This window comes from Paralichthys olivaceus, chromosome 19, assembly GCF_024713975.1.
Source record: "Paralichthys olivaceus isolate ysfri-2021 chromosome 19, ASM2471397v2, whole genome shotgun sequence".
In the NCBI taxonomy this organism is placed as follows: domain Eukaryota; kingdom Metazoa; phylum Chordata; class Actinopteri; order Pleuronectiformes; family Paralichthyidae; genus Paralichthys; species Paralichthys olivaceus.
This window is the reverse complement of record NC_091111.1, coordinates 10,668,734-10,695,251: the sequence shown is the minus strand read 5'-3', so window position 1 is coordinate 10,695,251 and position 26,518 is coordinate 10,668,734. Positions and strand designations below refer to the sequence as shown.

The following is a 26,518-nucleotide window of genomic DNA, read 5'->3' as shown; positions in this document are numbered from 1 at the left end:
GAAATTTAACAAAGTCAGATTGTATAAAAATAACACAAATATAAAGAAGCGTAGAATGAAAGAACCAAAATACTTCTAAGTACAGAGTCAAGTGGCAGGTTCAGCACTATTTCAGAACTGGACAGCTCCCATAAAATCCACCATCTAGACCAGAGCGAGCAGGTCGGGCGGAGCGGAGCAGGACATGATCCAATCAATCTCATGGGGGATGTGACCCTGCATGGCAGTTCTCTGGGCACAGTCTAATCATGGTGCTGTTGAACCTGCAGCAGACTCACCAGCTCTTTGCTTTGCACATGCTACCCGAGGGGAGAGCGTCACTTTTCAGCAAAACGCTTAACCCCTCGACTGCTGCTGGGGAAGGGAAAATGCTGCAGGAAGGAGAGGAACCCCAACGTGTCTCTTAGCAACCATTTCACAGAGCTATAGATTCACCTATAGATCAATTCTGTGTGTCGTGTGTGGAAGTTGCCTGTATAGATTGCTACAGTATGTTTGTGAACTTGCAACATGCAGACTCTTTGTCGTTGATGCAGCTAAATATGAAGGACTATTACTAAAACAATATTAATTTCACAAGATTGCAACTATTACATTTACACAAATAGAAAATCTTGAAAAAATTATATTTGTTTGAAAACATATCCTGAAGGTACTGATTTACTTATAATGTACAGGTGGTTTAAAGATGACTGAGTCACCTGTGTGCACATTAAACATGGTTCCAAGAGTCATTTTTCAGGTCGCAAAAGGTGGATGGATGGAGGAATGGATGAGGGGTTGTATGGATGATTTTAGACAAAGTAAATAAAATATACATAAAGTTGCTTAAAGAGGTTAAGTCAACAAAGCATCTGAAATCATGAGGAACACACATTTCTCTCAAAAAACATCACCACCATCAAACAAAGTGACATAGCAAAATAGTTTTAGGCAGGATTTGGCCAACACTGCCAAACTGTCATTCAGTCCACAGACCATGTGGAATGATGTCACTTGGGTGGTCCACTCAAATTTGCCAGCTCTGGGCCACAAAAGCCATAAAGCAATACTGCACGCCCAGACCTCAAATAACCTCCCCTGGTACATCCCTCCTCCAGCCCTGAGGCCTTGAGATTCTTTAACAAAGATCACCAATCTTTGCATGATGCTTTATTTTGTTCCCACCTCCTCCTCCAAAAAGTGACTCCACGCTGTGTCACTGTTACTAATTCTAAGCTTGAGGACTGACTTCTCTTGTTGTGAAGAGAAATGTTGCATTACATCATGCATTCCCCTTTTTGGGGGAGGGGGGCTTCAAACGAGACACTAGATGGCAACCACGTTGAGAGGGAGAGACAGAGAGATCGGTGTGAGAGAGAGGTGGAGGAGAGAGGAGAGGTGGTGATGGAGGGGGCGAGTTACGTCGGCGTGGGACAGTGCAGGGACGGTCTGCTCATGACTCGCAGCTCGCAGCTGGAGGAGCGCTGCAGAGAAGGGGAGAGAGAGGGATGAGATAAATGCACAGGTAAAAATTGGTGGAGCACAGTTGGATGCACGAGTTACAGATTATCCCGAGCGAACCTGTAGATTAGATTATCGTCGCCAGGTGAGGACAGATCTGCAGTGGAGGGAACGCCAGGAAAGATGCGCTGCGTCCACGGCGCCACCGGTGCGCAATCCGGTGACAGACAGAGCCACCGCCGCGCGCTGACACCCCGCTTTTAGATGGCTCCAACATTCGGGGTGCAAAACAGGTGTCAGGGAAGTGTCGTCACGAACCCCGGAAGCCGGAGGAGGTGGGAACATCAGAGGGAAAGATGGCAGCGAAATCCGATGGTCGCGGGGTCGTCACCGGTTTCGCCCAGCTGCACAACCTGGACGAGGTGGTGGGGACGGGAGAGGACGACACGCGCAACAGCAGCTCCTTCCACATCTGCCACTGCTGCAACACCTCGTCGTGCTACTGGGGCTGCCGGAGCGCCTGCCTGCATTACCTCCGGGCGAAGGGGAAGGGGAGAGATGCGCCGCGGCCAGCGCCGGAGCAGCGCCTCTGGCTGGACTGCCTGTGGATCATCCTGGCGCTGCTGGTCTTCTTCTGGGACGTGGGCACCGATCTGTGGTTGGCCGTCGACTATTACCACAAGCAGGACTTCCTGTGGTCGGGCCTGACCCTGTTCTTCGTGCTGGTGCCCTCGGTGCTGGTCCAGATCCTGAGCTTCAGGTGGTTTGTGCAGGATTACACTGGGGGCGGGCTTGGCTCCGTGGAGGGGCTGAGCAGTCGGAGGGCTACAGTCTGTCTGCAGAGAGACAGGTGCTGTCGCCTGTCTGTCTGGGTCTGGCAGACCGTCGTACACATCTTTCAGATGGGACAAGTGTGGAGGTAAGGCTATAACTTAAAGTTGATCCTTCCAAAGAAACTGCGAAAACCCGCAAAGCACAATGTTTCCAGCTGCTCTCACTCGATCCATCCCCAACTCTATAACCTCTTCTCTGGCTGTCACCTGGTATAACCCGGTGTTGTGGACATGACCAGGGTGAAAATCAGCACCGTGATGATGCCTGTACACTCGCCTCCTCCTCACCCTCTCTACTAGGCTGTTTGGTATCACACAGACCCTTGATTTTACACATATAGTTATGTACATATATATATAGATGCATGTACATTATACAAATATTAAAACATTGTTGTTCTCAGCCAGATGTTGTCCACATCTGCACTGAAAACGCACCGCTGTGTTATTTCATCACAGTGCGCCATTGCGCTTGTGTGGAGAGGAAGAGGGCTACTTGTTCAAAGAGGGACAGGTAGTAGCCGAAAGCTTACGTGTGCGTGCGTGTGTGTGTGTATGTGTGTGTGTGTCTCGCCGCTCATATCACAGCGCACACACTGTCGCCTCGTTTCACCTGCTCCTCTCCCTCCTCTCCCCGCGTCAAATACTCCAACTCTGCCAACTGGGGGCCACACGGGCATCTGTTTTTTGTTTGCTCACAAAACTACATCTTCCCTCCACAGACATGATGTCATCGATTCCTCTGCGACGCTCGACGCCGTGTGGTGCCCGAAAATCCGCGTTGTGGCCAAACACACAGTGATGCGTCGCGGAGGAGGAGGGGGGTGGGGGTGCAGCTGCGTCCGGGATTGCTGAGGGTGCGCGTACCCGTGCGTAATCTGTGACATGTTTGGCGGCTACATTACAGTTGTAAAATGTGACACATGGTGCGCGCACTCTCCCTCCTCCGTGTAGACTGTTCAGTCAGCGCTTCTGAGCAGCGAGTTGTTTTTTCACTTTGGTGCAGACAGACGCAGTGGCTGGCATTTAAAGGAAGAAAGTAACGCGTGACGGCCGCTCTGAGAGGGCTGCCGCTGCCAGAGGCGGACCAAAATGTGAACCAGCGCACTGAGAGTCGGTGGACACGATCTCATCCTGTCTGTCTGGTTTACAGGCGACGTTTGTGGGGTCTGTTTTTGCGCATCACAGACTGAGACTGACCCCTGGTCGTCATACAAATGGATTCTCTAATAATTGTTTTGGCGTCTAATATGAGGACATTTGAGCCACAGGCTTTGAAATGAGACACCCCTGTCCTCTGGTTTCACCTCACAATTCTGTTTTAAGATAAGCCTCATTGCCTTTGCTTGAAAAGAGCATCATCACTCTTCTTCCTCTCTCAACATGGTTTCTCCCATGAATCGGAGAATCCACCCAGCGTTTCTTATCAGACTCATTTGGAGTCACACCTGAAGGCTGCTGTATGGATCAGCTGCAGATGTATTGGCTCAAGTTTATTTACTCCAGTGTGGTCTGATTGATTATTTCTGCTCATATCATCTTGGTGGAAGGTAGACAGAGGGAGAGCTGTGATTAGGGGCCTGTAGTCCAAGGCATCGGCTGTGGTTATAGTGATTAATACACTAAAAGGTAAATGCTCTGTATTTCTATATTTTTCTAGTATTGATGATCACTCACAGCACTTTACAGTTTAGCCACTCATACACACACACACACACACACACACACACACACACTTCAATTGTTTCAATTGTAGTCGATAGCTTTACACAAAAACCTCAACTTCTGATTTACAGATATGCCAGTAACAGTGAAAGACAACCAAATTTAAGAAAAAGTAGAAGAAACCCGAGCACTGAAACGTGCTTATAAGAAACTCGAATAAACATAATGTGTTGGCGTGTATGTTATGACAGTGTAAAGCCCGGGGAGAGTGATCTTCGTCAGACCACCATCTCCCTTCGGACGTGGTCCGGCCGGCTGCTGGTTCAGGGTTGAGGGTCAAAAGCTGCTCTCGTCAGCTTAGCGAGAGTTCACAACCTAAGACCCACAGGGCTAAAAACTTGATATGGAGATTATTAGTCACCATGAGAGACCAGTCTGCCAATGGGTGGCATATGTTATCCCAAGTTAATGTATTTTCTGGGGTGTGAGTACATATTTAACAGTGTTGACTTTACTCACTTGATATTTGAATTCTGCAACACATGAACATTTTATATCATGTGTTTGGTGTCATTAATGATCATTTACCAAGCAGCTATCACGGCCATTCTTTGGCATCACTAACAAGATGCTACAACGTCAGCTTGTGAAATGTTTTGCTCTCATTAATATGAGAAAACAAGCTGAAGTGCTGACAGGAGTCAAAAACACTCCCTCATCATGTCTCATTACTCCATTCTATTTCTAGTTCCACATTCAATTAGCTGCTTTCTCTCTGTGCACCTGAGGACCGAGATGACGACAGAATTGCCAAAGCTCGTTTTGCAGTTACCCCCTCGTTAATTGTTGAGGATTCCTCTCCCCCAGTCTGTAATCCTGCTCCGTCACTGGCTCTCCACGGTTCTTTCATGTCCTTCTTCCTTGCCTGTGACTCACCGGTACCGCCGCCGGTGTCTCCTTAAGCTCTAGAGATTCCGCTCACACACGCTCAGACACACAGTGGATCACACTGAGGTCTCCTGGCAGTGCGATGGACAGCTTAATCAGTGTAAACCCAAATTAGCATCTGACTGAGGAAGAACTGCATCCATCTCCCCCCCTGAGGAAATCCAAGAAGAAAGTTTTATAAGCTCTTTGTTGTTGGGGAAATCCCAGCAGACCTGGATGTTGGTGTTGTCCAATTCTGTCCATTGCATTTATTATAGCAGAGTGACAATATTGTACAATTGGCAATTTCCCAAAAGCTTCTCACAAACTGAGCAGAATTTCAGGACTCCAGTGCCAGTTGAGAACAACTGAGCAGTGAGTGTTTTAAAATCCCATCTCTTCCTTAGCGGTTGTATTCTCTTACATTTCTCACAACTAAAAAAGGATCCTGTGGGCCTCCCTTACCTCAAAAATACAAGCAGTAACAAGTATGGCCCAACAGTCTCCTTAAATCCAATTATGATGCACCAAATTGGACACCCAGATATGCCGGATTCCTTTCATCAAGATCCATGAATTTCTCCCTGTGAAATCTGTGAACACAAAAAACACCCTCTGTCACAATGTTAAAGAAAGTAAAGTCTGGATCCAAAATTCATGGTTTCATGGAAATCTGTCCTGACGCTTTTGCATAATCCTGCTGACAACCAAAAAACAAACAAACAAACATGCAAACGAATGGACAGAAGGCAAAAACAACCTCATTGGTGGAAATAATCAAATAGTTTAACATGGTTTAAAAAGAGGAACACTCCACTGACAATACATAAAGTTCACAAAACATCAGTGTTATTTTGGCTTGGGCTTAAGAATTCCAATTTTAACCGAATGTGAGCATGAAGCTCCTATGGAAGCTTCTATTGAAATGTACTAAGAAAAAGCATTGTGGGAAATGCAGGCTCCTGCTACTGTTGTCGTCTTTAAGGTGTCCAGTGCCTAAATCCTTGGCTAAAGAGTTTTAGTGCTCTATCTTGGTATTTCTTTTCTTTTTTTAAATTCATGAGGCCTATCAAATTAAAGTCACAGAGTGTTATAATGTGTATATGCATGACAGTGGGTATTGATTTATACTGTCTCATTGGGTGTCACATAGTCCCCCAGGCAAATACAGCACTGCGTTGCACAGCGTCCTAACCACAAACGAGACATTATCTAGAGGACATGAGTCATTTGGTGATATCCTAAATGATAATGTAATGTATTGAGAGCTCAGACACAAACTGTGAACTAACATTACACCAAAGCTCAGTTATTGACAGTGTTTTCAGCTGAGGAGCGCAGTGCTGCATGCATAGTAGATATTTATGTTTGCTTTTGATGATCGATGCATTTAGTCTAAAAGGATCAAAGTGTAGTTCGACAGTGTATAAAAATCATTCCAGTTCAGTGTAAGAATATAATTTAAAGACAGCAAGATGTGAAATGTCAATGGGTCAAATGAGGTGGATTTGAAGGTGCTTAATAGGCTGGTAAACATGAAACTGTATATATGTTCCTCTTATTGTGTCACTGAGTCATGTTCGATCTTCGCTATCGAGGAAATCTCCAGACCTGCAGGAGCCAAAGGGGACTCCCCCTCGTGCCAATGTACAAATGCTTTTTAACACCACAAATCTGATGCTTGGATTACGCTTTGATCCAGAACAAGTGTGTGCACTCACCATCGAGTGAACACGAAGGAATTGCTTCATGGTTGACATCTGCCTCTGTTTCCTTGCCTGGTAAATATTAATACAGACTGGGAAGGAGTCTACAAAAGCCCCTCTTGGCTGGCAGGGCTGCATGCGGTTGCCAAAAAGGTTTTGTACATGCAGTGAAGTGAGACATTGAGATGATACAATGCAACCAGCTGCCCTGTCATGTAAAAAAACCCGCTGAGGGGGTGAAAGCAGGAAAAGATGAAGGCTTGGATAAATTGGTGACAATCCATATAATTAAGTATCGAGAGTTTAAAATGACGAAAGATGGGAACATCTTGTTCTTGCCATAGCACTGGAGTATTCTTGGAGGAAAGGAAACAACGGATACACTGCTCGCTCTGACTTTGGCAGCTTATTTAGTTGGCTGGCAGAAAAAATACATCTGAGAATTTCCTTAATAATCCAACAGTTTTCCAAGGAATATGAAAAAATTTTTAAGCATATTTTAGATTGTAATTTAAGAAGCATTTTAAAATAAATAAAATACAAGACCCTGAATGCATCATATTCTACAAAGAACAAAAGATAAAAAAAGAGCAGACAGGCACAGGAAACACATCTTCATTGAGGTATACATCTGCTGTGTGTTATTTACACAGAGTGGCAAAAAAATTCCGTAGTTGCTCTGGGACACGTCGGTGTGACGCTACTCATTTTCTCATTAGCACTGATAACAGGGGCAAACCTTTAAAGTCAGCGCTGCAAGAAAACCCCCAATTATATGACAGAGCAGCCAATCAGATGCAAGAAACATCGGCTTTCTTAGGAACCTATTCCAGCTGGGGGTAAAGAGACAGAAACCCCCCAGAAATGACACCAAAATAAACCCGTCAGTTATTCAAGTGGCAGAAAAAAAGAGAGGGATCTGGAAAATAGATTCAATTGCTGTTTTGGTTAAGTGTCATCAGAATTTGGAGTTCAAGCTGGGTTATTGAATTAGAGCATATTGCTGGAAAATACTTGAATCCGTCTGTGGTATTTGTTTGAATCAAAATGTTTCACCTCTTAATAAACAGACAGATGGTTGATTAAACGGTGTCATAAACGAGTTTAAGCAGAATGCTGTTGGTGACTCTACCCGAGTAAAACCTTAAATAAAGGAGCGATGGTGATTAGATTCTCATTTCTGCAGGCGATAACACCCGCTGTTACTGCTGAGAGCTCTTCAGCTCAGTGCAGGGTGAATGAATGGGAGATAAAAAGCCTACGATGATCCTCGCTTTAACTGTGTCAGGCCTGCCTCCTGAGCAAAGCAATATTTTAGCGGAGGCCTCAAGGCCCTTGATGTTACAACCTGACTGCCTCTCAACACCGGTCAACACACAGACAGTGTCTGACTTGTGAAGGAATATTAATCACGTGGGTTAGCAGACAGAGATTAGTATGCAGATCACATACATATGTGTATGCACAGTCCACACCTCAGGGGAGTAGAGGCTGGCTCTGTGTTTAAATACCTCCTTGTATGCAGCCACTTCCTCGCTCACAGACAGAGACACACACAGAATTGCACCCTGGTCACCAGCTTATCACAGGGCCAATATACTCACAACCATTGTGCTGACATCTAGTTACAGAATGTCTTTCATTCAACAATGGGATCATTAAAGGACAAAACTTCTGATATTCCATCATTTTTAATGTCAAAAATAGAATAAAAGGCTTGTTTGATCAAGTCTGTGTAGCCAAAGCCTGAATTGACTTATTCCTCTCTGCAACAGCGGTGTGATTTGTCCCTTTATCACAATGGGCTTGTTTGTTGTCAGCAGGAAATGTAAAAACTACAGGACAGATCAATATGAAACTTACTGGAAGGATGTGGTATGCTCTTTCTTTAACATTATGACATGTGGTTTTTCAGCATTTTCCTTAATTTGAATTTACATTTAGGGCATTTAGCAGATGCTTTTGTCCAAAGCGCCTTACAATGCTCTGGTAATCTCACACCTACACTACTGCAACACCCTCCTGGCTGGTCTACCTGCTAGTGCTATCTGACCTCTAAAGCTAATCCAGAATGCAGCAGCTCGACTGTTCTTCACCCTACCCGAGTTCGCTCACACTACTCCGCTCCTCCGCTCCCTTCACTGGTTACAAGTGGCTGCCAGCATCTGTTTTCAAGACACTCGTACTTGCGTACTGTGCTGTGAACAGATCGGGTATTGATCTTGTGTATTCATCTGATGAAAGTAGTAGTCCCCCAGTACACTCTTTTGGTCATATTTGAGTAGCGTCTGATAAAACTACAATTCTCACATTTGTGACCCATCTCGAATGATTTTGTGTCTTAGGAACCAACCTGATCAGAAAGTCAGTATTGTGAGAACAAAACCTTTATAAACACATTACTGGTTGTGGTCTTTCAAGGGCATTAGTGGACAGTAAGGAACATATAGAAAAAAAGCCTTTAAAGCTGTATCCTTAAACCATGTTTAGTAACATGCTTGCCAGTATTTTATCAATTTGCTCCTGCGTAAACTAACATGTTTACACTCTTTCCCTGCTTGCTACAGTTGTTGCGCTCATGTTTGTGGAACTTGGCTCATGATGCTGTTGGATTTACTGACTTTGAAGTCTGTTGTTTGTTCAGCGATGTGTGTGTGTGTGTGTGTGTGTGTGTGTGCTGAGTTCTGTTTGGCAATTACATTGGCTGCATCAGTTCAATTCTCAATCTTCCCTATACAACCGTCTATTCTCCTCTAAATCTGCCCCTGTCGCCACTTTGCAACAAACACACTGTGCACGTTGTGTGATGTTTTTTTTTCCCCGGCATTACTCCATTCCTGCATATTCTACTTCAGAGAAAAATCATTACCTGGGCCCAGAGGATATCCAGCGTGAGTTGAAACGCTCACACACAAAAGGCTGCTTTTCATCAGGCATCCCAGATCCAGCAGTTATATTCCTAATATATATTTATGCCTCAGTTTCTCCAGAAAATAGGTGAGTCACAAACTCCCAGGTGAGCTATTTGGGATCATCATGTGTTCTCCCCGCACACTCTCTCGATCCATTACTGGTCCTCGTAAGCTTAAGCCATCGCATTACCATCTGTCCTCCCAAAGAAGTCAACATATGTTTTTATTTTTATCCCTCCCTATCACATCTATTAATGTTCTTAGGCTCCTCATAAGCCTTTTACCCCCCTCCATCCATCTTGGAAGGAGACACCACACACGTCTTCCCCTGTTCCATCTTATTCTCTCCTCATTTGCTGTAGTTAGAGGCTCTCCATGCCGTGTTCTCAAAACCCACGTCCCTCACCACTAGTTAAAGTCATCATGGCAGCTCCCTCCCCTCCATTTTTCTCTTTATGTCTGCCTCTCTCCCTGTGTTGCCTTCACATAAAGCTGCATTTGACCTCCATTTCTGTCAAGGAAACTGGAGCATCTGGCTCCTGCCCCATTACAACTCAAAAAAAACCTCCTTCCTCCTCATCCTGCCATACCTTCCACCTTTTACTCCCTACAGGGCGCATCAGATCTCCCACATTCTGCCGTCCCGGCACCTTTCCACTTCTGATCTGCTCTCCAAAATGTCTAATTTCTCAAGGAAACTGCAGCTCCCAGGTCCACAAGTCGATTCTTTAGATGTGCAGCTTTTCACAGGTTTTCATTTATACTGTGTTGAAAAGACTACACTTGATACAGCCAGTCAATACAAAAGGGGAGACGTTAAAAACAGTTAAATTAATTTTGAAGCTACACCACCACCAAATGCAATTATTCCTGCATTATGAAAGCGTTACTGGGACTACTGAGACTAAGACTTTCTCTCATGAGTTAGACGCCCAAAATCATAGTGAATACTGAACTGAAAGCTTGGGCCTTGATATGCATTACACCCTTCATTGGCTGCTGGTGAAAAAAAGTGGATGACCATCACATGTGTACTGGAGCAAGTAAATGTCTGTCTGCAATGCTAGTTCCCACTGCAAAAAAAAAGAAACAAATGCTGACAAATAAAAACTTCAGAAATAATAAAATAATAATATATCGAATAATAAACTTTTTGCACTTGATTAACTTCCATGCCAACAAAAATTAAACAAATAAAATCCAGTAACACTTTTGACTTCTATCTTGATTAGGACACTAATTGGCGTGACACATTCCCAAGCAGCTAACGGGTAATCTTTACCATTGCAACTAAATGTTTAAACCTAACCTAAACTTAATTCTAACCCTAATCCTAAAAGCAAATCTGAACCCTCTAACAGGCCTTTGAAAAAGTGAGGACCGGCCAAAATGTCCTCACTCCACATGGTCTATGCTCAAATAGTCCTCACAAAAATACGAAAGATAAGTACAAGTACACACACGCACACACACACTCTGGGTTGTGTCTTGGAAGCTGCATCAGCAGCGCTCGGAGACGACCACCATTGTTTGAGTCTAATCATGGTCGACGCTCCAGGCATCAGTTTGATAAACAGACAATCTCTGCTTATAAATAATTGAAGAGCTCCGTTAGTTCTCTCTCGCTCTCACAGTGTCTCACTTGCAGGGCTTCACAGTCGTCTCATCTCATTCTCATACTTGTATGTGGCGATACCCTGCTTCGTGAGCTGTTAACGCTTACTGAAGAATATGAAGACGCAAGTCAAAAGAGCACACTCCTTCCACAAAATCCCTGCTGTCGTGTGTGCTCTGCGTCAGCTCAGTGAGCTGGATGTCAACATGCTAATTTGAGAATGAGAAGAAGTGTTGACAAAACCATGCAGACAATGTGATAGTGAGAGAGCTACAGTCATATTTACATTTTCAGAAATCTGTTAGCAAGCAAACATAAACACACACCAGGTGGTTTCAGCTGAATTTAACAGAATTTTGATTTTTAAGAGTTTTAACTTTCATGTGACGGATAGTTTCCCATTCCATATATAGTGTTGTGCGGTTTGTGTGTTTGGTCACTTGATCACTTTCTGTTCTTGTGTGTGTAGGGTACAGCTGAAAATGTTGTCTTATTGTTTTATAATTACTGTACATGCAAAAGGACTCCTCACTGTTTTTCTCAAAGTAACTTAAAATAATAGTTTAATAGTTTTACTTTTAGACAGACATCTGTTCATTCAAAATAAGGATTTGTGTTATGTTTTTTTTTGTTTTTTTCAACCTGGATAGAGCAAGGCTAGCTGTTTTACTCCATTTTCATGTCGTTATGTGTAGCTAAATTAAGCTAAGCTAAGTTAAACGTCCCCTGGCTCCAGTTTCATCTGTGGCATACATACACAAGTATGGTATCAATCTTTTCGCCTAACCGTCGGCAAGAAAGCAAATTATTAAACTTCTTACAATGTTCCTTATAAACTTAGTAAAAGGTTTTTTTTTTTACATTTATGCCATATTTGTAATCTCACATGCATTAAATTCGTTATCTGCCATATCCTGTAAGAATAAGCTGATCTGGCCCACATAACGTTAGGGGCTTTCTCATATTTAGGACAGCTTGTATTCAGGCCTCCTGCTCAGCAGTCCATTACTGTCCTTACTGTGTCCTTCCTCTCCCTCTCATGATTGTGGCTGGGTAGCTTTTTCCTTTCTCCAGGTGACTGGGGCGGGCCGGGAGAGCTAAATTGGATTCTTGAGGGGGACCTGAGATGATCGCAGTAGCGAGGTCATAATCAGATAGATTGCCAGACTGGGACAGTAAACCATGTGAACTTCAGATTTCAAAGCTCAGACCTGTTTTCTTTGCTTTTTGCCTATTATTTCCCTCCGTCCTCATCATCTCTATCAGTCTTATCTCATTTCTTTCTTTGTTTCTGCTGGGAATTACATGATAACAGCAGCCTTTATACCTCAGGTCCTGCAGGTTATTAAAATACACTTTGGTCTGGATGTTTGTATGTTCAGCCAAAAGCAACAGGAGCTCACTGATGTCACTCTTATGTCACTAACAACTTCAGCCACCTGCTGCTCACTCACACTGTACAATGTCTGCAATTCAGTGAGCGTGTATAGGAGGTGTTAATATACTTTCAACCTATACTGCGATGAGTGTTGAGAAGCACTTGACTCATTTAATATGGTATAGTGTAAAACATCTGATGTGTTGCCGTGATGTTCTGCAGAAAGTTGAGGTGTAATATTGTTCATTAGATTATTACAGATTCAGATCCTCTTGAGTAGAAGCCATTTTGAAAAACCAGGTTTGCAGGACTTTTAAATCATAAGTTACAAAGTGTTGTATGGGTAGAGGAATAGCCATCAAAGACAATATACAAAATCAATAATTATGAATTAAAGCAAATAATTTTTTTTTAGTAAAAACCATAAGAAGCCAACAATAAATTCCAATTCTTCTTTTGACCTTTCAAAATGTCCTGATAATTTGATTTGGTTTGTAACTAAAAGGTTAGTTAATTATTAATTTCACTAAGGCTGTGTTGAATTGTGTCTGCCTTGAAATAGTTATTGTGATGCTGAGATAAAGCTGTGTGTCATCAGCATAAAGCTGATAATATATATCAAAGAGACAAATTACATATCGTCAAATGGCGCAGTCTGCACAGAGAACAGGAAGGGACCAAGAATTGAGCCTTGTGGAACACCACAAGGGGCTGGTGATGAAATTGGATCATTTATGAAGACAGTGAATTGTTATTGCCTAAATATTATATTTGTGAACACACATCTATGCCGTGTAAGTGGCATGAACACATTACATTAACGGTAATACCTGATAATCGATATTATGTCCAGCAAATGTCAGTGTTTAGTATGAAAGGCATAATTATCTACAGTATGAACCACCAATTTGGGTCCAAGAACACTGTTCCTCTTTTTTCTTCCTCTGCAGTGGTTTTAAGATGAAATAGAGTCAGTGAGATATTTTCAGCCACCGTGTCTGAGTGGATTAGTCCAGTATTCCTTTAAGGGACATAACAGTTTAGAAACTGCTACTCCAGCTCCCTTGCTTCCATATGGATTACAGGTTTGGAGGAAACAGGAACAATTACTCCATAAATATTTCTGTCAGCGACAGCTGTTGGTGTTATTTACTTAGAATTACGCAAACAGTTCCTTATTAAGTAAAGACTACTTGCTGTCATATATTTGTAGTAGTTGTAGACATTTAATACTTGGGGCAAGGACACAGAGGCAAAAACGAGACGCAAACTTAGTTATAGCTCATTCTGTTGCTTTCTCTCACCTACACGTCGGATTCTTGATTACATATGGTTAATTTACACATTTGTAACCTCACGAATGGTGACAGGCAAACACATTTTCTCACACCCTTCGTCTTTTTATAGTTTCCAACCTGAAAATTGACGGCAACCAGGCTTTTTTGTGTTTGCCTCCCCTCATATTTTTGCAATAAATGGATTTATGCTCTGTGGAGTTTTAGAACGCGACAAGATTAGCAGGATGTTTAATCATGGAGGCTTTTGAAATAAGCTTAACATTTTCACAAGTGGAAGGCAATAAAAAAAATAGCACAGGAATTTTTTTCCGTCTGCACCAAGGAGAGAGGTCCTTGGGAATTTAAAATCAAACAACACTGTCAAATGTTTGAGTGTCTGTTTATTGATTTCTTTGGGACTTCGTTTGATATGTGTTTTCTGTGCAGGACTTTGAGGCTTTTCCCAAAACATTTATTTCCAAGAGATGGAAGGTTGTTTTTTGTCCTCTCTGGCAGTTTTCCCTCACTGCCATGAGAGATTCCTGCCTGGTCTTTGTCTCTTTTTTTGGCATGGTAGAGCTCTCTCCTCTCTCTCACCTCCCCACTGGGCACAAATCTCTGTTCTTTGAAGACAAGTGAATGTAACAAAACACAGAGCAATATGCAGCACTGTCATGCACCACAGGCTGACAGCAGACATAAAATCTACTCTGTGATTAGTTCATGCTCATCTGCTCGCTCGTACGTTTGCACCATGACTATTTTTTACTCCAGTAATGAGATGTTCAGTAAGTGTCGCCCTCAGGATCTTTTAGTACTTTACTGGAATAGAGACAGGTGGACAGGGTAGTTGGGTGTCCCTCACTGCTCTTTCATTCTTTCCTTCTTTATTTTTTTTTTCACAACTGTAAATCAGAACGTCAATCCTGTAAAACATTTATATTAGAGCCAGACATATAAGTTGGCTGAATCAGCATAAACCAGCTTTTTGTGTAATTTTTTCAAACATATTTTTTATGATTTTTCCCCCAATGTTTATTGTGCTATGGTTTTTTATAGATTGAAAGTCTTTTTTAAGTTTAGTTTAGAAATAATTACAAACCATAAGCTTCTCTACACTGGTTAGATAATTTCCAAAGAGAAAAAGTTCCATTAAATTACACTTTTAAAACAATCCTCATACAAGTGTGAATGTAAGGAAAGTCAGTGTGTGTTAAGGCATATATAATATAATGTGATTACATTTTTTGTTCATCAATGATTATATAAGACCAAATATACCATAGAAAAAAAAATCATTGACAGGGTTAGGAGGCTAAAGTTTCAGAATACTAGTTGATGTAATCATTGGTGGTTACCTTGGCAAATATTTCTGCACTTCCACCAATAAACTACACGTTGTGAAGCTTATATGTCTACAGAGAACATATATGTGTATTTGTATTTAGACTTATTAAAACACAAATAAAATAAATGGCAGCTAAAATTGGCAATTTGGACAATTAGAAATGCTCACTTACTCATGTGCAACTTAAACTGAGTTTCATTCAAACCAATTAAGGCAACTTGCAACATTATAATTATTCCACAGTACATTTTATATCATTACATGAGTATTAATGATCCCCACAATTGTAATGAGTCTTGTCAGCGAGGACATTTTTATTGTTTTACCCATTATGGCTTCATCATCTGCACAGTTGCACATACCTGTTACACTACAAATGCTCATAATGGTGTTGTCATTTTGACACTTCGGCTGAACGTGTGCATGCTGGTCTATGTGTTTGTGTGTTCCCCTCCTGGATTTGGACTGATTCTCATGATTTGATGACTTTTAAAGTTGCCTTATTTTTTACATTCATATTTTTCCGTCTCTGGGCCAGAGTCAGAGAGTAAGGGGAAATGTAGATGTGTGCATGGAGAACTGTTAATGAGGTAATGCCCTGCTGGAGACTGTGACCTAGATATTTAGTGGACTCCAGCACTGACCAGTCAGTACAGTGACAGTGCTTTGCTTTCATGTGAAACACGCTCGGCTCCAACCATGCGTTCAGAAATGAAGACCCAAAAGCGCACCACTCCCTCTACCACTCTGTCCATCCTACTCTCTCTGCCCCATATTTTTCAACAAAATATATTTCATCAAGAAAAGATCACTCGGAGGTGTGTTGCAGTATATTGAGGTTAGTGAAAAACAAAGACTGCAAATAGTTGATGGAAACTAACATCATGGTGGTGATGGGGAGGTGTTTGCTTGAGTAATTCATTAAAAAAGATTGTTCATTATGGGAAACACTTAAATCCTGCACTCAAGCTTTTTCTGGGTTTTGCATGATAAAAAGAGCTATCTATCTATCCATCCCTCTGTTATCCATACTGCAGATAATACATGAGAGAAAATATGATTTATTCTTGTGGGTGAACGGACCCTTTAAAAACACTTAGAAGTTGAATTAAAAAATGTACCTCCACCAAGGCCCAACAGTTCCCTTAAATCCAATAAAGCTCCACCAAATGTCAAACACTCAGGGAACTTTTCATGAATCATCAAGATTCATTAATTATTCCCTGAGAAAATGAAGAAAATAAGTCCCTCATAATTTAACGTAACGATCTCGTAATGTTAAAGAAACAAAAAATCCCTGGTTCTGCCCCCTTAACCAGATCCACACCAAAATTTAATAGGTTTTTTCCTGACCCATATCCCATCCTTTCACCAAACAAATGAACGGGGATGAAAACATAACCTCCTTTCTGGAGGTAATTAAGCGTGCCAACCACTGAACCTGAAACTTCATAGTAAGTCAGTGAAAGTACGTTAAATGACACACATATCTTGGTAAATATGTACATATTGTTTTGCAGTGTGCTGTGGCAGAGGCATCCATGTGTACCCTCTGACCAGCGATGTAGAAAACATTGTCTGCTCACAGCCATCCACCTGTCTGACCTGCTGGCTGCGATGCTACAGTGTGCAGCCTTGTCACAGGATGACCTCTGTGACTCACGGTCGCCTGAGCAGTCTGCCTCTGCACCTACACTCTGCTCCACCTACTTGTCTCCGACACGAGTTCTGTCACATTGCCATCAGTCCCTCCCTCTGTCTCGCTCTCACATTCCTTCGCCTCTCTTCCCCAGACCTGCCCCTGGTGGGCCTTAGCGGGGCAGCGGGCGATGACAGTTGTATTAGCAGTCGATTGCGAGTTCACTTTCACTCAGCACCACTGAGACTCAGCAGCACCGTCTGTGCCACAGAAACAAAGAGAGAGGAAGATGAGGGGGGTGGTAAATATTGAAAAACAGAGAGGGAAGACAGGAATGCACACACACGCACAAACACACACACACACACACAGAGGCATTTACATAGAAGGAGAGAGTAGTGATAAAACAGAGTGATGAAATGTAAAAGATGAAATTAAATGAAATCTGGAAAAATAATAACAATTGATCATATTTATGCATGTGAATATTTCACGTCTGAATGTGATTTTCATGACCCAATCAGTGAACTCCACCTACATGCTTATGTTTATTTGCTGTGGTCCCTTCACCTTGAATATGGCGACTGTGAGTGTGAGTGCTGGTGTGTGTGGGTGTAAAATGTGATGTAGAGAACCCAGCCGTCGCTAGATTGACATTTAATTGCCATGACAACAAATGGGCTGAGCGACACTGCTCCCCCAAGCTTTTAGTCGCCAGGTTGCAAGAAAGGAAAGGAGACTGAGGACTTTCTAACCGAGCCTCGCTACTGTCGAGTCTGCACCAAAGAAGAACCAACTCCGCCCTAAAACCCACCCCTGTGCAGATGTTCAAACCCCCCTTTCCCCACCAACCAGATGTTGACCCTCTATTCAAATGCAGCAGCGAGTCCTGATTAAGTGTTAGACGACAGTCAGCACGTGCTTGTTGGATCCTGGTGGCCCTAGCTGTCGCAGTGTTTTGGGTGCTAGGCGCCCTTGCTAATTGTTTCCTCTCACAGTTGGATGTCGAGAGCACTGTGTTGATTACAAGATTGGTAGATTTCAGGTTCATGGGAACAGCAAGATGGCGATGACGCTCTTTGGCTTCCAGATGGTGTTTGTTGCTGCGTTGTGATCTGTCTCTGCAGTGTTGTTGTCTGCCGTCGCCTGTACCGCCGCCTCTCCCCACACCCTCCTTGTCACTGTCTCCCAGTTTCTCTCTCTGCTCTCAGACACTTGTCTCCTTGTGCAGCTTTGCATAAAGCTTGCAATCAGTGTGAACTATCGAGCAAACAGCGATATGAGCAGTCGCTCTCATGATTGTGCACGGAATCCTGAAGAAGAGAGGAAGGCAGGGGTGTGGGGCGAAGGGGAATCCCTAAGTTAACTGAACTGTGATGCTATGTTTGTTTTTATATCTGCCTTCTGCAGACCTGCACCTCACACACTCACACAGAAACAGACAGACACACACACACACACACACACACACTCACACACTCACACACTCACACACACACACTGTCCCTCTTGTATTTCATCTTCAGGTATCATTGCATACTCAAAAACTCACAGGAGAGTCACATCTAGTTACCATAGCAATCCTTTATAAGCACAAAACTCCCTGCTGAGGTCCAAATGCGGAGGTGTTTTGAGCCCTCTGCAAATGGTGTCATTCTAACGAGCCACAGTCTACTCAATTTAATGGAGTGATGGTGGGCTGTTCTTGGGTCTGTGTTTTGCACAAGACGTTTTGTCTCAGTCGTCTAGTTCTGCAGGAGGACGATAAGCCACAGCCGCCCACAGAGACGCTGTGTCCCCTGCCTGAGGGGGCACAGCTCTGGACAGTAACAGCATAGTTTTTATTGAATGACACACTACATGATGTATGGTGATACTGTTTTGTATTAAATACAACATCATGTGAACTCAAATTAGACATATTTTCAGTGATATCAGTGGAGAATATTGCTGTTTCCCAGTTCAGCCAGTTTGCATGTTCTCCTGTGTCTGTGTGGGTTTCCTTCAGGTACTCCAGCTTCCTTCCAAAGTCCAAAGACATGGAAGTTAGGGTAAGGTTGATTGGAGACTCTAAATTGAATGTAGGTGTGAATCTGAATGGTTTGTCTCTGTACGTTGGACTAGCAACTGGCGCCTCTTGCTGATTGCCACCACCCTGTATATATATATCGTATATAGTTGCTTTTTCCCCTATAAATAATCTCTCTTGTAAAATACACAAGATGATAAACATGAAAGAAAAGGAGAAAAAACATCAATATTTTCCGAGTAAGAATTTAAGTTGGAAACACTATCCTGCTTTCTTTTTAATCCATAAACCAAAAAGGTTGGCAACCACCCCCAATAAGATTTAAGTTTGTATTTAAGGAAAATTATCCAATAACTGCCATCGAAATACAAACAGATAAGCTTTTTGGCCTTTGACGCATAACCATAAAGTGAATCCTCCCCTTCAGCTCCCTCTGAATTTTAAAAGTGTGAAAAAATGGAGGAGAAAAGATTCAGAGAGAGATTCATTAGAGAGTGCAAGATGGGTTTGGTGTACAGTAATGTTTGACATTTTAAGTGGAGACCAAGGCCTCTTAATGATGTGCCTCCTCTGGATCAATGCACAAAGGATGACGGGCTGCATTAATGACCTACATAACACATCCCAGCAGTTCAGTCTTATTTTAGTTTTATTTTCTCTGCTACATTGCAACCAAACCTCAGGGGTGGAGGGTGTATGTCTACGTGTCGTGTGGAACCAAATATTTTTGGCTCCACACGACATGTACACATATACCCTGCAAATATCAACCCAATATTGCATTACAGCTTCTTTCTTTTTTTTTACAGCTGCCAGGTATATTTCTGGTTACAGGCAGCTCCTCTGAGTGTGTATGGCCTGAGGCTGAGCCGGGGCTCCACTTCTCCCTGGAAATTACAGTTTCCCTGAGACAGAGGAGATTTACATGGGACAGAGGGATCTGGGGTTGGAGGGATGATGGCACAAGCTCTTGCATTTATATGGATTATTGAAAAGTAAAGCTAGCTGACATTACTTTAGATTGTCACTTCTGTCAAGAGGTTTTTCATCTGTGTGATAGTTAGGAGAATTTTTGGCAAAATCAGATTACCAAGAAACATGGTGGAAGGATGTGGTATGAGACAAAAACAAAAACCAGAAAGGTTTTGGGCACTGTTGCCGACTGGTGCAGATTCAAACAAAGATCTGGAACTTGTGAATTTAAAAATGGTTTAACAACACTACTGAGTTCTTTTTTTATGTGAAGGAATACAGTGCTTTTACTGAACCAGTGATGCTGAGACACAAGAATCTAAGTTTGGTAATTTTATAAGTAGACTACTGGTCATAATAACACAAAGCTCTACTATGTTTCTGACCTCAGATCTCCATCCCAGTCAAGATGTCATAACTGTCAAGTCACCATTGTAATGTAGCAGTGGGGTCTTTTGATGAATTTAACTTCTGTGAAAAGATTATTAAATAAAGTAAAATAATGAATAAATCAAACACTTGAGTTGAGCAGGCTACAGATGCACTGGCTGAAGTAACATTTCATCTCCCTGCTGAAGTAAGGAGGCGCACAAGACAAAATGTCCCATACTATGAAAAAACGGCTTTAGATCTGTGCCATTGTTGCTCCATTCAATATGGATTATCTAAAGGCAGGATCCACTTTTACCAGATCCATTAAAGCTTTGACAGCTAATTAATAGAGACGCAACAGTGGGAGAAAGTTCCATTGTTCCCGGATACTGGAAATGTATTTTGTACTATTCCCATTCTATGTGAATTTACCACAGACACAACAGTGGAGTCAAGGGTCTGTCCTGTTTTTTAAGCAGACTATACATTTGAGCAACAGTTGGGAGCTTACATTGCTCTTTATATCTTTCACAATGAAACATGCTGTTGATGTTTATTCATTTAGACAGATAAAATGACTTGCATGCTGTTACATCACTTTGCCAACATTAAGAGAACATCAAGGAAAGAAGAGCGAGGCAGCAGTTTGTCACTGTATCTCTCACAAAAAGAGCCTTGAAAATATTCTGTTTAAGGAGCACGGGGGAAAAGATGCGACATATAAAAGACAAGGGAAAAACACGCAATGAAAACAAGGGAAATTGGGTAAAAAGACGAGAGTAGAACAGAAATAAGGAATTGAAGATAGAAAAAAATAGACAGTTCAGAGTGGGTCACCATGAGAGGAGCCATGAAAGAGACTTTGTGAAGAGCCTCTGCACATGCACTATGCATAAAGGTTTTGATCTCAGTCTGGAAGCCTCGTGAATGTCTTCTGATCTCGCTGTGAGTTTTTACAATGTCTACACAGACATAACATGACCCGGTTAAAGCTCTTCCTTCCTTGGTTGTAGCGTGAGGTATTTATTTTTTTAATTCCTGGCCTTGAATTGCACTTACAAGATAGTGAGGAGTTAACATAGTTGAATCTCAAGATTAGCTCATATAATCATGCTGTTTAAGGGTGTGTGACTTTGTACTTTTTTAAAGTTTGGTCGACTGCTGGACCTCCCAGAGGGTTGACCCTTTTTGACACTACAGTGTGCTAAATATAAAGCTACAGCAAACACACTGTAAGCTTAGTTATAATGGGAACATAGGACAATAGCAAGACCACCCTGATTAAAGCTAGCAAAATATGCCCAACCGCACCTCTAAAATTCATTCATTTATACATGAGCTGTGTCTCAATTCGACGGCCGCATCCTTTGGAAGCTAAATTTGAAGATCTATTGTGTCACAGGTGCGACTGTGATACACCTTTTTGAAGGCTTCTTCAAATGCGGCTGACGTTCTCGAGCAACAAAGGATCCAACAGGTGGATCCTTCTCAGGCCAAACAATACAAAGGATTCATTGTGTGACGTTGATGAAATAAGTGCATTTCCAAAAATTGTCCAACTGTTCTTTAAAGTAATTAAATGCAACAAATTACATATTCATGATGACTTAATTACAATATGTATTTTGGATTAACTCCTTGTTTTAATCATTATTTACATTTAGTTTTTAATTTACAGTATATTCAAGTTAATTTCTATCTTGTTTAGGAATTTTGTTTGGCAACCAAAACCAAAAGAGAGAAGGATCAAATGTTTCAGAAACCTATTTCTCAACTCATCCTCCCAGACATTCCTCCATCCTGTTTGTTCTGTTTGGATGTGTAAGATGAAGCTGTGTGGCTGACTGTGGGTCAGTGCACAGCCTCACAAGGTGAGCAACTGCCACTGAAGCCTCCACTAATTACTTATTGACTGGGTGTCACTGAGCATGCTCCATCCAGGGGTGCTTCAAAGGTGGAGCTGGTGGTGCTGTGATGTGCTGTACGATGGGACACGACTGTTTGAAGTCAACCCGTCTTGTAGCCTACTCTGACACAGGCAGACGCTGCAGAATAGAGTACAAAAAAGACGAGCGAAAACGAAACTCAGAAATATTTTGAGCTGCATGCACATTCCGCTGTGCCATCCTGTTTTTGTGTATATTTACTGAAAACAGCTTTTGTGTCTCTTTTCCATCAGTGCTTTATAGTGCTGCGTACTGTATGTACCATGGCCTGCTTTAAGAAGGCAACCCGACCGTAACACATTAAGGCTTTCTGAAGAGATTTCTCTCTCCTGTGTGCTGTCTTTGATGAAAGTGTGTCACAGACTTGAGATGGGTTTGTTTGATGTGGTCTGATGTGAGCTGGCGAGGTGACCTGGGTGCAAGCGCACAAAAGCGGTCGCGCACACACGCACCAGCTAATTATCCACTCCCAGATGTTTAGTTTTGAGATGCGCTGCGACCCCCACACTGAGGGAATCCATATTAGATGCCACAGACGAAAAAAGGTCACCTGAATTAGCTTGTTTATCAAGGGAGCTTTGAGAAAAACTTGCAAGTGGAGGGAGGTGGGTATTGACAGAGGGAAAAATAAAGTGACAGTAACACTTAAACAAAGTTTTCACATTTATGTGTCGATGTAGAACAAAGCATCCATAAGTTTGACTAATTTAACAGCTCTTATTTCATGATGTAGCATGGCGTTTGTTCGAGTACTCTGATTGGCTGTTGCATGCAGCAGCATTGGGCCATGAAAGAAGTTGGTGTTGTGAAACTGCGCATTTGTGGGGAAAAGGTGTTTTAAACCTTGAATTGTGACAGAAAATGATGACATGCAATTATATGTGCAGTCACACTTGGTTAGACCACAAATCACCAACAATGCATTTACATTCACAATCGGGTTTCACAGAAATTTCAAAAAAAAGTTCTGTGGCCTAGAAGAGCAAAGAGAAGGAAGGGATTTGCAGGATTTCACCCTGCATGGCCTCCTGGGCAAACACAGGTCTCAACACAGTGTAGCTCCTTTGGCTTAGCTGTCCACTTTAGATATAAATCGACATTCTCTTGTCAGAGACAAGCACCTTAGCCCACAGTGAGGGAGAGAGAAAGATGTCAATGTATCCCTCCACTCTCTCTTTCTCTTTCCGTTTCTTCATCTCTGTCACAGTTTGCATGTCCCTCTGTCTCTTTCCAGTGTCATGTGCTTCCAGGGCGCTGATATTGACAGCTTGTTTTCCCCCACAAAGTGCTGAGTTTTCTTGAGACTGTCGCTTCCCATTTGCTATTTAATACTTCAGCGCGCAGTGTTTCTGGGTGTTGTTGCTACAGGGTCTGGGGCTTTGGTGACTTGCGTGAAAAACAATTTGTATGCTGTTTAGAGGCTGATGTGGGGAAAAAGTTTAAATGAAAAGACAGGTTTTTGATGATAAATGGAACCCAACCTCTTTTAAGAAATGTGTTTATTAATGTGAACTGTAAGTAGTAACTCTGGGTTTGACACATAAACTGTATATAAAGACAGACGTATTTCAACTTCCTACCACTTTCTAGAAATGAGGCCAAAAATATTCTGCTTGATCTTGCACATTTGGAGACAGAATCTGTGCAATAGGGATCAGGGATTGGAGCCACATAAGTTAGGTTCTACCGATACACGTGTTCAACCAATCATGAGTCAGTCTCAGCTGTTAACCATAATGTTTCAGATTTTATGGCATGAAATAAACCAACTTACTGTAAATAATCAACACTTGGACATACATAAGTGTGATTAGAATTACTGAAAATGACAGAAACTGTAGGAGGACTGGAGGAGGCAGATTTCCTGCAGGCAGCTTCCAGGTTGCGATCAAGACACTTTGACAATGGAGTTGGTAAATTGACTGCATTTATATAGTATTCTCCAGTCACTGAAAGTGCTTTACAGTACAAATCACATTCACCCATGTAACACGGTCATAACCTGCTGCTATTTTAGTCATTCATACACTGTCGGCACAGACATTTGGGGTCAACATCTTGCTCAAGGACACTACGGAATGCAGACTTGAAGAGGCGGGGATCAAGCCACCAACCTCTTGGATAGTGGATGACCCTCTCTACCTCCTGAGTGACAACTGCCCTAACATTACCCCGGGCAGACTGCAGATAAATTCTTTACATTTTGGTTTCAGGAAGAAAAAACGACACATACTGATTCGACATGTTAAATACAAAACCTCCATGCTGTGACAGGTTGATTTAACGGTCAAATAAATACTGTGACAACAGTGTACGATGCTCATTAGTTCCGATCAATTCCTTCTTCAGATCTATTCTACCAAATTATTTTCGACTGTCAGTGTCTTTATGAAGCAAGATAGGAGAAAAACTTGTCCCAACACAGTTCTTTTCCCCTAAAAGCTACTGTATGCTGCTTCTAACAGGAGCCTGTGTGATTTAGATTTCCCTCCTTGATGTTAAAGCATGAGTAGGGTTTTGTCTTCCGTCCCTAAGAGAGCACTGGAGTAATAGCAGCTGCTCAGTCCTGATTAGAGCCATCGTCCTTCCAGAGCCAGGCCCACACATCTCTGTCCTACTTTCTCTTCCTCTCCTCCTCCACCTCCTCCTCCTCTTCCTAATTTTCCTCTCTGCCCAGCTCCACAGCAGCTCCTAAAGTCACGCTCCAAACTGCAGCTTAAGAATCAAAATCATGCTGCAAAGAAATGTTCCATTGTTGTTGTCCCTGCATGGCTCTTTTTTTTCTCCACTCCTGTTGGTTGTCCACCCACCCATTACTTCTTATCCCGTGATCCTTATCTAACTTGTAGATGGAAAAATCCACATAAACTGCATATAAATTCATCCAGGCACGAATATATACCCAGGCCCACATGAGAAAAATCAATGGGGAGAAATTTAGATTATATTTGTTTTCTGAAACTGTACACCTACACACAATACCTACCAACACAATGATTATGAGACAGAGCAAATACAAGAACCTTGTATAGGTATTGTTATATTTTAAGATCAAAGTCAGTCACATGTACTTTCTATGCTCGACATTTGTCCCCCCGGATATCCCTGGGCAGCTATCTAATTGCTCAGATCAGTTTGCTCTAATGTGCTGCAACATCATCTTGTCATTAGTGATAACTGCAAACTATTAACTATGTATGTGTGGTGTGGATCTTTAAATGTGTAGGTGTGTGATGGGAATTCATGATGACTTCTTGACATTAAGTGTAAATGAAACTACAAAAGTTAGAAAAACAATTTCTCATGGTCCCGAAGAGTCCCTGTGAAAATGTTTCAAGGATTACTTTTGTGTTCCCTCGCAACAGTTTCTCATTCTCATCATGCAACAATCATCTGTTTTAGTGCAGTTGTCATGAGTTACTGGTTCCGAATGAATCTGTCAGCATCCTGCAGATCACCGTGCTGCATTCTTCTATAGAGTGTGAGCGAAGAATTTAAGAGTTCACTAATTATACAACCATCTTTATGGAGCAGTAGTACTTTCATGCCCAGTTCAAAGTAACATTCAATAAGTTGATCCATACTATGGGGGTGCAGTGGAATAAGATGAGTGGAAATGGGCTATATTAGAGTGTGGATACCTGACCTGATGCCGTCAGCAGGTCCACTTCAGGTTTTAACAAAAATGTCGATATTGGAGTTCGGATTGGGTCAGTCACGTTGGGTGGGCTGATAATTTGCACTGCACATGTCTGTAATTGGGGAAAACAAGCGATAACAATGTTTCAGTGACAGGGTAACACAAACTCAGGGTGGGGGTTGGATACAAACAACAGAATGCCTGTTGGGTCGCGCTCTTAGTTTTCTCTCTGGCTCGGACAAGTTCATATGGTAGAAGGAAGGAAGGAGTAACAGAACAAAAGTATTGTGATATTACACAATACATCTTGCGAAGGAATGCAAAAGTAATCCTCAAAAGAATTCTCGCCATGACCCTTTGGTGGCTCCATATTGCTTTGTAAGATAGATAAGTGATTTAAATTACACTATGAGCTCATCTTATACATGCACATCTTTTTGTGTGGGCTGTTTTTTCTCAAAATGATGACCATACAAGCTGATGCAGCTTCTCTGACTCAAATTACCCCAGGGTCAGGGGGAGATGAGCAGCTGCATGTGGGATCATAAGCTTTTTATCAAAAATTTAAAACCAGATTTTTTCCATTTTGAAGACTCTACTGTAATTTTAGTAGGATGCAATATTAATACGCAGACCCCAGTGCTTTGGCTCTGTTTATTACAGCAGTTACACAGCCCAGACAAAAGTGCATGTAGCTGACGGTCAGTGTCTTCGTGCAAATTAACTTTTTCTTTCATTTTATTTAAAGATAAAAGAAAGTGCAATCTGGTCCAAGCCAAATGATTAATTTCTCACTTGGAAAACATTTAATAAACT

At 42.2% G+C, this 26,518-nt stretch overlaps 1 protein-coding gene across 1 annotated transcript in view; it reads left to right on the top strand.

The window, feature by feature from the left end:
• The first annotated feature begins 1,666 nt into the window (after positions 1 to 1,666).
• The window catches only part of xkr6b (XK, Kell blood group complex subunit-related family, member 6b), a 40,584-nt gene continuing 15,732 nt past the window's right edge, over positions 1,667 to 26,518 (top strand). Inside the window, exon 1 of the mRNA XM_020091998.2 lies at positions 1,667 to 2,362. Within this exon, the coding sequence (XP_019947557.1) occupies positions 1,800 to 2,362 (563 nt within the window). The 5' untranslated portion in view covers positions 1,667 to 1,799. The remainder of the gene's footprint in view (positions 2,363 to 26,518) is intronic.